Here is a 13737-nt window from a genome sequence, read left to right as displayed (position 1 = left end):
TGTAATATAATAAGTGTTCAGCACATGTTAGGTTTACAGCAGCACATGAATTGAAGGACTGAAAAGATTAAATGAATAGTTAAGGAAAGCTTTTCTGACTTACCTAGATTTCTGTTTAATAAATTACAAAGAAATCTGTATCAGTGCCATAATTGTTAAACTATGCAATATACATACATACATACACACGCACACACACACACACACACACACATATAATATAAATTCTTATGCGTTTGTCTTAGTGTAGACTTTGGAAAGGAAGGCATGCATGTAAGGTTAGCATATATACACATATATAATATGTAAACTATATTCTATATATAAACTTTGAGATAATTCTCCATTTCAAATCAAATATATGCCAGTATGGAGAAGATCTTCATAACATCAATTCATTTAATCTCATCAGTTATAAAGGTGAATACAAACTCAAATAACATTGGACTGCTAAGAACGTTCATGTCTCTCTGAAAGTAGTAATTCCAAAGAATGTAACTACTTTCCTTGATACATAGATCCGATCATAGAAAAAAAAATAGTTTTATTCTTGACTTGGAGGTTATCAGTCAATCGATCACTCTTTATAATACCCAGGCAGCTACCACAACTTATCTCTGACTTGGAGACAAGAAAAGGTGAAAAGGTATTTACTGAACTTAAAAGCTTGGCCTATAATTCTCATTTTATTGAAAACTTAAAAACCACATTTCTCAGAGCTTCATAAATTGTGTTCCTGAAAAGAAAAATGTGCTGAAATATTTCAGCACCAATTACATTTACTTTGAGGCATAACCATAAATTAGAAGGCTGGTTTTCTTGTGTTTCTGGTAAACTTGTCCTGAAGATAACTTCAAAGAAGTCCAAAATATTTTGAGCAAGGGAAATAGCCTTGGAATAAGTTTTATAGGCCCCCAAGTTAAGACTGAAAATAGTACCTGTGTTATAAGGTTGTTGTGGGGTATATGATTGAGTAAAGTACTTAGCATAATACCTGGAACTCAAGAAGAACAATATAAATGTCAGCTGTTTTTATTGTTATTGTTATTAAAATAACAAAAGAATTACCTAGCACATTCTTGTGTGTTTGTTGAAACAAACGACTTGTTGCATCATTTAAGCTGAACACAATATAACTGTATGTCAAATGGGGCTGGGTCATAATTGGGGGATCCCAGTAGCCTGTGATGTTCTGTTACTTCACAGATAAGCAGTTCTCTATCTTTCTCTGATGTCTTTTAGCCACTGGGATTTCAACAGCCAGTTCAGCCAATTCTATTCAACTTGGCATGACAAATATTTACTAAATATCTCAAGTGTCAGACACTGATGTGGGCAATGGGATAAAAGTGAAAATTTCCTACCATGGAAGAGCTCACAGCCTAGGGAGGAGGATAAACCCTGAAGGAAAGAGAGCCCATCATCACACCTAGAGTGTTATTCCATCTGACTTGACGAAAGATGATTTCATGGACATGGGCTGGTTCCTTTGCATACTCTTAAAGTAAATTTCAGCTTCTCCAATCCCAGATTTAAGCACTGAAAACAGGGGTAATAGATGAGGGAATGAGGAAGGACTTCTGCTTATGAAGCAACTTTTAAACAGTTCCCCTACTAATGCTAACACACTGTTGACAGTCTTTTAGCATTATCACTAGGTGACTTCTTGAAATCAAATGGCTAATGTTCTACCTGCCACTTTCAATAAGGCATATCCATTGGGCTCAATCAATGGAACAAAAAATATTAACTGGAAAGAGTAGGAGAAAATGCCAGGGATTTCAAGAATGGGCCTGTTTCCTACCATGTAACCTATGAAGAACAAAATTAATTTTAAATTATGAAAAATTTTATGAAAAGTTCTACCTTATAGCCTGTGAAATGTCTCCTTTGCCATAGACAATGAAGTCCACCGGTGAAATTAAGCATGTGGTTAATATCTACAATGACTGAATAAAAATGTGGATTGGTGCTGACAGATCTGGGAATAAGAGTTCTAGCAGGTTTGGATTCATAAGCAGATTTAACAAATAAAATTTTACTAAGATACAACAAAAATAACAACATAACTAGATAATCAACTTGTTTTCTTTGGTATGTAGTATATCAGTGGTGGCTCTGATGCCAGTCTGATGCCTCTATGATGAGATTCCATAAAGGAAAACATTACAACAAGAGTGAGGAGGTTGAATCTCAAAGAAATTTGCATTCTCATGAAAAATTCAGCTTACTGGAAACATCCACTTGTGGGGATTTTACAAGTAAAAGTACCATTTAGTATTATTCTAAATTTATATAAATAACCAAACACCACCAAAAAATTCCTTCACAAAATTGCTCATAGAGAGTTCACTGCTGTTTTTCATTTCTATCTTATGGCATGTGATTTGGATTAATTGGAAACATAATTAAACTTAGAGCTAAAATGACTTAAATGTATGAATTTAATAGAAGAAATTTAAAATTGCTTTACCATGGTAGGTACATATTAAGTATCAGTTATAAAAGCATAAATATTCTGTAATGTCTTTAATTTTAAATCATAGCTTTACTGGGTTATTTACTTGGTTATCATTCCTATGTTTTTGACAGTTATGTTTTAGAAATGATAAACTATCAAATACTACAGATTAATAAGTTAACTGTGACAAATTATAGACCAGTCTGTGTTTCTGAACTTTAAATACATCCAAGTGAGAATGGTTCCATTATCAAAAAATAGCTTTATTTAACTACAAAGGTTATTTTTTTATTATAATCTTCTAACTTATTTGTGATTGCTACCTTCTGTTGATGATCAGAATTCCTTTAGTTTGAAGAAGGTAAAGAGTAAGAAGGAAAAAGATTGAAGATTATGTTTAATTATATGTAAAAATTTATTCTTATCACACAAACTCTGAATGCATATGTTAGACATATTCAGTAAAATATTTTGAATCTATGCTATATGTTTGAATCAGAGCCACTACTTAAAAATAATCACTCAGACTACTTTGTCAATTAGTTTCAATTACTGCCCACATAATAAAAACACCAGTAAAAAGAAAACAAACAAACAAACTGTGAATCCTGGAGAAAAGAAAGAATTTGATTAAAATACAGAAAAGTCATTGGCATCAATATATTTTAAATGAATTTTAAAAGTAGGTTGTAGAGCAAACTATAATTTTGGAATTGGTATAAATTTTAAGACTATTATAACAGCTAAGGTTTTGTAACCATTGCTAAAGTACAAACATTTTCCTTTATTTGAAATACTTTCCTTTCCTTGAAGGGAAGCAGAATTATGTGAAACCATTTTTCAATGACTTAAAAAATGTTTTTAAATATTGAAACTGCATTTTAAATGCTTAAAACACATGTATGACACCAGGGCTGTACTTAATTTAACCAAGTGAGGTTTTTGATAGGTTCTTATTAATACCAGTTTTACTAATTACGTGTAAAATGCAATTTTGTTCCAAAGTTACATATGGAAAAGTAACCAAACTACATACATTAAATTAAAAAACAAATCTTTCTTCAGTTTCTTTGGTTCATGTGGCATAAATTTGCTTGTGGATGAAATATTCATGTCGTTAAGCAACAGCAAGAAAAAACTCTGCTTTCATTTAAAAGTAAAATGGCTGTTCTAGATCAATAAATAAAAATATATTTACTATATTAGGATGTTCAACAGAATTTAGTTTTCTATTTGGATGCCATACTAACTGGATGAATCACACATCAAAGTGGCAGAGGGTAGCTTATTTTCCAGAACTTTTATTTGAATATATTTTCAAAATGTTCACATTTGGTACATTAAAATAACTCACCTATAATATGATTAGAAGCTAGAGCTACTTCTGATAAATTGTTACTGGTAAATTGAGATGTATTAAACATTGTCAACAATTATTGTCTGCTTTTCTGTTTCAACCTTGGTGTTTTCTTTATTTTCTCCCGAGTAAGCTTTATTAGACTCTTTTATAAAATCAGAGCCCATAACTACAGGGAAAAGAGAGAGAGAGAGAGAGACAGAGAGACAGAGACAGAGAGAGAGAGAGAGAGAGAGAGACAGAGAGAGAGACAGAGAGACAGAGAGAGAGACAGAGAGAGAATTAAGATGGAGATTTTCCAGTGTTTCCACCATGTTCTGTAGCCCAATGACAGATCAGCTGGGCAATGCAGTTCAGAAAGAAAAGAGAGTTAATATTAATGTTGGCTTACGATTTAGCTTTTCTGGGGAAGAAAGACTATAAAACTGCACATAAATAGCTTTAGCCTTCTATGAAGAGAGTTAGGAAACTTTCTTTACCTAGGAGTCTGACTAGCCAGCTCTCAGATTGTGGTAAAATCTATTTGCCAAATGTGTACAGCTGGAACTTGCCATCATCAATCTGTTTGAAGAAAATGAAATGCTTGTTCTTTCGTGGGGAAGGAAGGAAGATTAAGAGATAACACTTTGACTCAAATAAATGGTGATAACCTATTACAAACAAAAAAAGATAGCAGTCTGGTCTTTTACCCATGAGTCCTCACACACAGCATCTTTCTCATCAGAGCTTAATGATCGCTGGGCCCCAGCAGCATGGGGCTGTAACTTAGTGTTCCCTTTCAAGAGCAAAGGGAAGCTATATCTTAAGATAAGAAAACCAGTAAGATACATACTTATTTATTTGAATATGAGTAAATAAAAATTCTTCTTTTAGGTTATGAGTGTACACGTGAAGGCAGACATGGTTAGATAATTCTAGGTGTAACCAAAAGAGGGCACCATCTACCCTTAATGTCTGCACAGATTTTCCATGGTTGTAAAAATAAAAAACAAAAAACCCCAAACCCCTCAACCCATGAAGGAAGGGCATCCCATGGGCCCTGTCATTTTGTGCTCTATACGGAGAACAAATTCTGAAAACACTTATTAGGAAGAACATCAGCTTAGTTACTTACTTCAGGACTGATTTCTACATTTTGCACTCATACTCCTCAAAATGTTAATCATTAGAAGCAAGTATTTAACATTCACTGTGACACTTTTCACAGAAACCCTGAGTTTAATATTTTATAGGGCACGGAGAAAATTTCCCCTTAGGCCAGGGTACAGACTGTCATCAAACATTATGAGAAGATGACAATTTCCTAATGGTGTTTAAACTCCAAGAAGTTATCTATAACGATAGATAGCGAACAGTGGCAGAAAGATTTCCTGAGCACATGGAGGATGCAGTTAAATGCATTTGCGGTATGTGGGAAATGATCTGAAACAGCATTTCATGCCAAATTCTAGTAACAGAAGCCTAACAATTGTTCGTTCTTTCATGTGGGGAAAAAAGCATCCCGATGCTATTCATAAATTTATTTTCTGTGTTCTTAAACATGTTTTCAAATGAGCGTATGATTCTAACAGGTAAGTGCTTGGGGAGGACCACACACTTCTCTTGTAACAAGAGTCCATTTCTTTAGTGTAATGGCGAAAAATAGTGCCAGGTTTTTAGGTGCAATTGCCGCACTGCTCTCAGAAACTCACTACACAGGAGGACACATGACTCTTGAAACACTGAGTTCAGTTAAAGCAGAGACATTTCAGGATGAGCACTTCACTCTGTAGTACAAACAGCTGTTTAGGGGGAGGAAATGTGAATTCTTAGAGAACAATCACTTAGGAGAATAGATTTCTATCATTGTGAAAAAAACAACAACCCAAAACAGAACAAAACACTGCCACAGTCAATGAGTGTGATTGAAGGGAAACCTGGTGGGGAAACATAATTTTATAATGCTTTCAGGTAAAGAAAAGCAGTTAAAATAGTTTTATGGTAGATGAGGAGGGGATTGCCACCTACTAATACCAAAATTTTAGCAGGATGGTCCACCTCTTTGAATGCATATTAAACAAGTAAAAAAAAAAAACAACACTGCATTTTTTTTCCTTCCTCGGTCTGTCTCCAGGAAAAGAATCACTATTTAGCGGAAGGCATTGTGCAAGCCTTTTCATGTTTCTTCCCTCCGGAAAAAACTAAACAGAGAAAAGAACGAGTTCACAAACATCCCACCTAGCTCCTGCCAAGGTACTTTAGAGAAGCCGAAACGGAGGTTGTGTGAGCCTGGGGTGGGCTCAACCTAAAACCTAAACGTGTCACCTTTAAGTCACCGGTGCCCTTTTCCCGAGTGGCCTGGACCCTGGTCTCTCTGCCCGAAGGAACCAAGCCCCAGATTCTCCGTAGGGGGAGGGAGAGTAGTTGTCTTATCCACCCAACCACCTGTTACCCTCCAGGGGTAGGTTTTCCAGAGACAATACTGTATTACGAAATGAACCGCCGCCTCATCTCCACGGCTGGGGCTTTCTTTTGAGGTTGTGCTGGGGGAAGAAAGCGCGTGAGGATCTCCGAAGGAGGACGACGGAAAGCTTCAGGTCTCCTCTAGGGTTTCGGCGCCACTGTTGACCGGCCCGCCGCCTTCAGCCCACTTCCCTTTTCCTCCGCGGCAGGAGGAGGAGATGGTTAAAGATTACACCGTGGCGGTCGGCACTTCAAAGGGCGGCTCGGGCAGCCAAAGGTAAAGATAACATTCTGGCAGCTCTAATCAGGGTTTGTGGTTGCCACATTTTAATCACTTCATTAAAAAAAGCATGAAAGGAAGAAAAAATGTTACATTATGCGACGGTGCAAGGGATGCAGAATAAGTTCCTTTGTAACTGGGCAAGTTGGAGTTCTCGGGGAAAACTTTTTACAGTCCATCTCTTCTTGGAACGCGACAGGACACGGAGGGGAGGGGAGCCTGGGGCAGGGACCAGCCGGGAGGCCAGACTGCGGGTTTCAGGCTCACGGGCACAAATGCCCACCACACTGCAGGCAAATGCCCACGCCCGGAGGAATTCGCTCTACGATCTGACTAGAACCGGGCCGAGAAGCCGAGGCGCACCAGCGCTTTCCCGGGGTTGCACTTGAAGCTGTTTGTCTGCGGCCCGGAAAGTGCGGTCCTGCTACCGGCTGACACACGTGCACGTCCCTGGGGCCCAAACACTGCAGGCCAAGACGACCTTGGCAAACGCGCCCGCCCCCTTTCGGAGCAGGCGGGAGCGTGGAGCCCCCACCCTGGTCTTGGACTAGCCTGCCTCCCCCCCCCCCGACCCCCATCGCAGAGTGGAGTGGGGCGCACTTACAGGTAGGAGGTGAAGACGCTGAGGTTGGAGGGCAGCTCCGAGAGCCCCAGGTCCGAGCAGTCGACCCTGAGCAGCATCCTGCCGTCTGGCTCGCACTGACAGCGCGGGGGGCAGCCCCGCAGCAGCGTGCCGGGTCTCGGCGAGCCGCCCCCAGCCGCCAGCTGCAGCAGGACCGGCAAGGACAGGAGCACGCGGACCGAGGAGGTGTCCATGGTGCCCGAGCAGGGGGCCGCGAGCGGGACGTGGTCACAGGGCAGCGTCCGGGGTGCTGTGGACCGTGCCGCGCCGGACGCGACTCCGCAGGCTTCAGCTGCTCAGTGGGCGTCTGCAGCGCGGGGCGCAGCGTTCCTGCCCCCGCGCAGGGCGCCGAGGAGAATCTCCGCGGACCTCGGGAGCGGCCCCCCTGGCTGCAGCCGCTGCAGGGGCGGTGAGCGTTGCTGCTGCAGGAGGCCTGCTCGGTGTGGAGCAGCATCTCCGCTCGCACGCTCCTTTTTTAAAGCTCTCCAGCCCGAATTGCGCGCCCAGTGACGTCAGCGCAGTCCTGATTCCCAGGCACCCTCCGCCCAGCCCCACTTTCCCTCCTCCCGCCCCCTCCCTCCTTTCTGGAGTCCGAGGCTGGGAGGCTGCCGGCGGTGCGAGGTGCAGGCGAGTTCTCGGCCCTCCAGCTTTGCCTCCGGGCTGCGGATTTCCGCGCATAGCAGGGTGTGAGGCGCAGAGGACCCTCACCCTCACTCCTGCCCGCGTCCTGGCGACCCAGATCCGTGAGCCAAAAGAGACCTGCCTCACAGCGGCACAGATGGGTGCGCGGGGATCAAAGGATGCGTCAAGCCTCCTCCAAGCCTACTTGAAATAATGGATGAAATACACGAAGCGCTTTAAAGGAAAGAAAGAAAAAAGACTAAAGTCCAATCCAGAAGGAGAAAAACGTCCCCGGGCGGATGATGGGTGGTCGTTTTCATCCTTACCTCAAGCCTCACTGTCAGCCTCACTTTTACCCTAACATCAAAGTGCTGGGTTACTGGCTACATAAATGCAGCTCGTGAGCAGCAAGCTCTCCAATGCTGCCTTCCTAATTCATTGGTGAGAAGTCGAAGTGATTGCGTTTTCAGCATTTTAGGCTCCTCTGAAAGTCACCTCTAGTAAAATGATGCGGGACAGACAGCCGGACAGATGGCTGTTTGCTTTTTTGTTTGAGGCCCTTTCGTCCTGTGTCTCAAGGTTCACTAAATAAGTGCAGTCCCACCTAGAGAGGCACTGGGCTTTGAGAATCACCTCCCAGGGCCACTGCAAAATGCACGATTTTACACACTTCAGTATCCTACATTGAACCTGCAGGAGAAAGGAGGAAAGGGACTCAGGGCTTTCTTGGAGAGAAGGCCTCAGTGAAGAACACTTTAGTGTCTTCAGACCTGAGTGAGTGGCTGAAAGAGGTGACGGCCCAAGCCTGCCACATCAACTCACAAAAATACACAGTTTTCACTCTGGGGCACAATGCCTCCTTGCTTCATGAAAGCAGAGAACCTTTTGGCTTTCAAGGTCTCTCTTAATCTTCTTCCAGTTAGCCTGTTCTGATGACTTTCCCATATGAACTTCTGGATTTTATAGTTGGGAAGATTCTGCCCTGCTCTTTTTGTGTGAGGTATATTTACCCTCCTTCATTTAAGAAGTGATCCTCAAACCTGGCTGATCATGTGTGTAAAAAATATATAGCTTCCTGGACCTGAATTAGTATTCCAAAGATGATCTTTTCTTGGGTGAATCCCATAATTAGCAGGCAACTTTTTGATTCTTTGGATTAGATGGAGGGAGAGAGTAGCTAAGATTTATAGACTCCATCCTCCTCATTTTGCAAATAAAGGAACTCTGGCCCAGAGGTTTTGGAAAAATTGACAGTAGCTGCTGAAAACTGTGAGTTAACCTTGGTTTCTGGATATCATTGCAGTGCCCAATGTTAGGCTGTTCCTTTGCTTGTCGCTATGCACACTACATCCACTCCCATTCTTCTGCTTACTCTCACATTATTCTTGCTTCTTGCAGCCATTTCTTCCACACTTATTCTGAATTCACTGAAGGTTATGTTAAAAGTACCACATATCATAGTTTAGCTCTAAAGTTTTCTTGATGGCATATTTGTTTCATTTGCCAACTTTATTGGTGATTTTGGAGGCAGGGACTAGGCCAGTTAGTTGTCTTTACTTGTAGGACTCACACTATGAGCTCATGGTAGTGGGGAATTAACAAATGTTTACTGACTGATTGATTTACCAACACAGACATCCAAATATGATTGTGTCTACTATCTAAGGATATTTGGCAATCCTTTCTTTGACTTCAGGTTGCTAAGAAGAGTGTAGGACTTTGGTTGTGGAATACATCGTGCAGAACTAGCTCTGAATCTAGGTTCTGCCAGTTTCAGGCTATGTGATCAGAGGCACAGAATGAACCTAAGTCTCAGTTACCTTCCTTGTAAATGGAGGATATTAGTCACCTATGTAGTTCTACATTTTAAAATGTCTGAAACTTGGACTATAGCAGAGTAGATTTTCAACCTGTGCTGGTGCCTTTCTTTTCAGGAATTGAAGCTTGGTAATAAATTCATGTAGAGCAGAGGGATTTCCGATTCACTTAAATGAGGGAAGCCAGGTGAAATGAACATGTTACCTTTTTTTTTTTGCATGCCCAGCATTTCTCTTCCCTCCTTTTGGAAAAAGCACTCTACATTTTTCCTTGGAGAAACTACCTCTGAAACCTTAGGTGATTCTGGTAGGGTTATATCACTGCTGTGGCCTCGCCTCCCTACCTCTTGGTAGGTACCTATATGACCTAAGTAGAGAAATCTAAATCTGTTTGGGGGATTGTCATGCACCCTGGGATGACAGGGTCTTCTCTGGCTTCATGAGCTCTAAGGGCAAGGAAATTTGAAGCTTAGGAGGCTTGCCATTCTGCCATGTGGAGAAAGTTCACCAGATAATGGACATGAATGAGTGAAACACAATCTTAAGGTCATCTTTTAAAAACCTGGAGCTAAAGCCATTTGTACTCTATTACCACCTAATTGGACAAACCATGAATGCTCAAGGTCTTGTGGACCTTAACATAGAAAATCATAAGGGTTGAAAATAAGAATGGTTCAACTAATAGTGATTTTATTACTTGAATGCATGTATGTTAATCACTTTATCATAGCTGACAGAGAGGAAAACAGCAACTTGATTTCTTACACACACACACACACACACACACACACACACGAAAGTTCTAGTAAGGCCACTAAGTAGTGATCTCTCTGTTTCGTGGCAGATGCCATTTAATAGAAAAAGCTCATTTTCTCAAATTGCATAATAATGACCAACATTGGTTCAGGCCTTCACACATTCACATTCTCTTACTGGATCCTTGTAACAATATTAAGAGGTAGCTATTATTCTTGCCCCCAAGTTTAAGGACAAAAATGCAAGTGGTTTTCCTAATGGTGACTAGCAAGTCAGTGATGGAACTAATACTCTAACACGAGTCTGTGACTTTAAGTTCTTTACCCTTTTCCAAATTTCTTGGGAATTCTAGTCACATATAGACTTAACTGAATAGGGTCTTAAGTCTGCTATCATTTTATTGAGAAATTCACATACTTTTTTGGAGTAAAGAAAAGTGTGGTGTTTTTGGACTGTAGTGGAACCAGTTGAGGGAAAGAATGACAATTTTTAAAAATATGAACAATAGGGACAAGTATAAATATATTGAATGTTTTTCTCCCTTAATTATACACATTTCTAGTTTCTTTAAGCAACCAATTACTCACAAGAATATATACTGACATGTCAGAGAAAAACTCCTTACATGTGATAATAAGGTTAATAGGCTAAAGTAGATTCATTTAGATTTTGTCTGGCTGAGATATTCTTATTTATGATTTTGGAAGGTATCTCAGTGTTAATGAGCTGTTGTGTAATGGAATATCTCATGCCAGGATTTAAATCACTTTTTACTTCTTAGACTCTCAGTTTCCAAGTTCCTAAAATCAATTCTGGTAAAGGGCAGTCTGGTATGTGTCTACTTTCTGGGGTTGCTAAACAGATGATTTCCTAATTCTTTAATCTTTGATAAAAGTCCAAATCTAAAAACATTCATGTACACCACAAGAATTACTAATAAGCTTAGTCAAAGCATGCCAGGATAATTTTAGTTAACAGGTAAGTCAATATTTCTTTTACAAGTGTAGTGAAATAGTGTTTACACAACTGGTGGGCTATTATGGACTTATTTAACTTGTTTAAAAGAGTATAGAGCCCATTATTTGCCCTGCTCATTTTACATTCATGATATAATCAGACTTATACTGAATTTCTTAACTTCCTTTCACCAACAAAATTGAATTAATTGAGAAGGGAGGAGGATTTAAGAGTAGAGATCTATTTTCTTTCAGAATTATTTATTTTGCAAGAAAGCATTAGTTCAGCTAATTCATTGCTTTGAAATAACCTATTATATAGAATCAATTGGCTCTGTCTTTGATATCATCCAACATAAAGGAAAACTTTAAGTATATCCATATGTTCAAAACATGCTAAAAGAAAGGATAATGGTATATAATATTATCAATTCTTCAGTTCATTTTGATCCCCTTGTCTTATTTCATGTATGATAATGAACATGGTTCTACTGGTATGCAGTTTGCTTCCTGAGAACATGTGTCCAATCACACTCACATGTAAACCATGGGTAGGTTTTCTTTTAAAACTAGGAATAAACTTAATGAGAAAAAAGAGTGTGAAATTAAATGATCTTTCTGCTTATTTATATGCTTTATTTAATTCTGCCAAATATCGCTTTAGTATCCAGACAAATTCTTCCATTTCCTCATTGTGATGGGTCTTTTTCTGGTCCCTTTAGAAATACACTTTTATAATTTTTAATCATCTACCATGTCCACATGCTCATATTTGAAGTGTCAAGGCTTAGATAGAGCACGAGCCTTGCTCTAAAATGGTGAGGGGATAACAGGTTCTTGTTTGCAGAGCTGCTTCCTGCAGGCCTGTCTCTAGTGTGTATACAGACCCATGATCCCTCATCTGCAATTCAGAAATGCTAAGAGCTCTGAGAAAGGAAAGGTTTTCTGAAACAAATTTGGTGGTACAACCAGACCCGAATGAATATGTTTCTATGTATAGTCTTTCTCTCACTTCATGTCTATATTCATTCAATTTGATGCAGAAGTATCAATGTGTTTGGTTGTAAGGTGCTCACGCCATCTCCATGAGGGGTTTTGTATTGTATATGGTACATAGCACTCTCAATATGTTCTATTTTAAAAATTCTTCAAAGTTTTTCATTCTGCAACATCTGTGACACTGTGTTTTTGGCAAAGGGATTATGATTGATAAACATCAACAGACCTTGGAATATTTATCTTATGAACAATATTCAGCAGAAAAAGAAAGAAAAAAGGACTGTTAGTACTCATTGGTTGAGGAAAAATTGGAAGTACCATTAAGAGCCAAACCCAGGGAGAGGAGAAAAGCAGTGGTCAGGCTCAGGTGTGTGAGAGGCTATCACTGGACATGTTCCCCTTTGCAGAGTACAGGGCAGAACTTCCTGACTCTTATTCTGGCCACATATTTGTGAAATGGCTAGTAGAAAACAGTCTGTGTGTTAGGAGTTAGCTGTATCCAACACTAGATAATAAATAACAATTGAAAACATTTTTCAGAAAAGAAAAGCCAGGGGTATTGAGCAGAAATAGTAAAAGTAAGGAGAAGGAATGGTACAGCTCACCTAGAAAAACAAATTTATGGATTTTATTCCTTGGATATACAAGATTTATAAAAAAAAAACAGAGCACACTATTTCTCAAAATACTTTATTTTGGTAAGTCTGGTGCATTTTACTTGGGTATGCATAGTAGCATTTCATTGCAATTACAATCTCATAAAGCAGGGAAAAATACATTGTGTAAACATTGTGGCTCAAGTCAATGAGTCATAATAAAACATTGTCCAGATTGCTGCAATTAAAATTTACAGAAACCTTTTGTTGAGCGTTGTTAGGTTTGTGGATTAATAAAAGGAACTTGTTTGTTTTAATTTTTCTTTAACAAGAACTAACATTTTGATTTGAAGTTTCATAGATATTTTGCTTTGTATAGATTTTGGGTTGGTATTCGGCAGAAAGAAATCTCATTGCACCTTCAAAAAAATATAATCTAAATACATTTTCTAAGAGACAATCCCCTTCATTTCCTTATCAGCCTTCACTCTTCTTTTTTCACATTCTCTCTGTTTTTCCCACTTCCATTTTCTCCCCAGATTCCCATCAGAGTGGCTGCGAGTGGGTGCAATGGCATAGGGGTGGCTGGTCACGTATGAGAAGGGCAACATGGCATAGCAGTATAGTACGGTTTTGGGTTCTCACAGACCAGGGTTCGAATCTCTGCTCTGTCATTTACAAGCTGTGGAACTTGTAGCAACTTCATCTCCAAGGCCTACTTTTTTCCTTTGCAAGGTGAGATAATTGTACTAAGTTTACAGAAATGTTAGGAGAACTAATTGTTCCAGGGTTTTTGCAGTAAGCACTTCTTCCTTCTTCGTCTTTTTCTT

The 13737-nt window shown here is 39.6% G+C and overlaps 1 protein-coding gene across 1 annotated transcript in view; it reads right to left on the bottom strand.

Moving 5' to 3' along the window:
* Nucleotides 1–7641, bottom strand: part of LGR5 (leucine rich repeat containing G protein-coupled receptor 5) — a 140173-nt gene extending 132532 nt beyond the window's left edge. Inside the window, exon 1 of the mRNA XM_090273622.1 lies at nt 7145–7641. Within this exon, the coding sequence (XP_090129748.1) occupies nt 7145–7356 (212 nt within the window). The 5' untranslated portion in view covers nt 7357–7641. The remainder of the gene's footprint in view (nt 1–7144) is intronic.
* Nucleotides 7642–13737: the final 6096 nt, after the last annotated feature.

Source organism: Furipterus horrens, unplaced genomic scaffold (assembly GCF_987537825.1).
Source record: "Furipterus horrens unplaced genomic scaffold, mFurHor1.1.pri manual_scaffold_4, whole genome shotgun sequence".
Classification (NCBI taxonomy): Eukaryota; Metazoa; Chordata; class Mammalia; order Chiroptera; family Furipteridae; genus Furipterus; species Furipterus horrens.
This window is presented reverse-complemented; position numbering and strand designations above follow the sequence as displayed.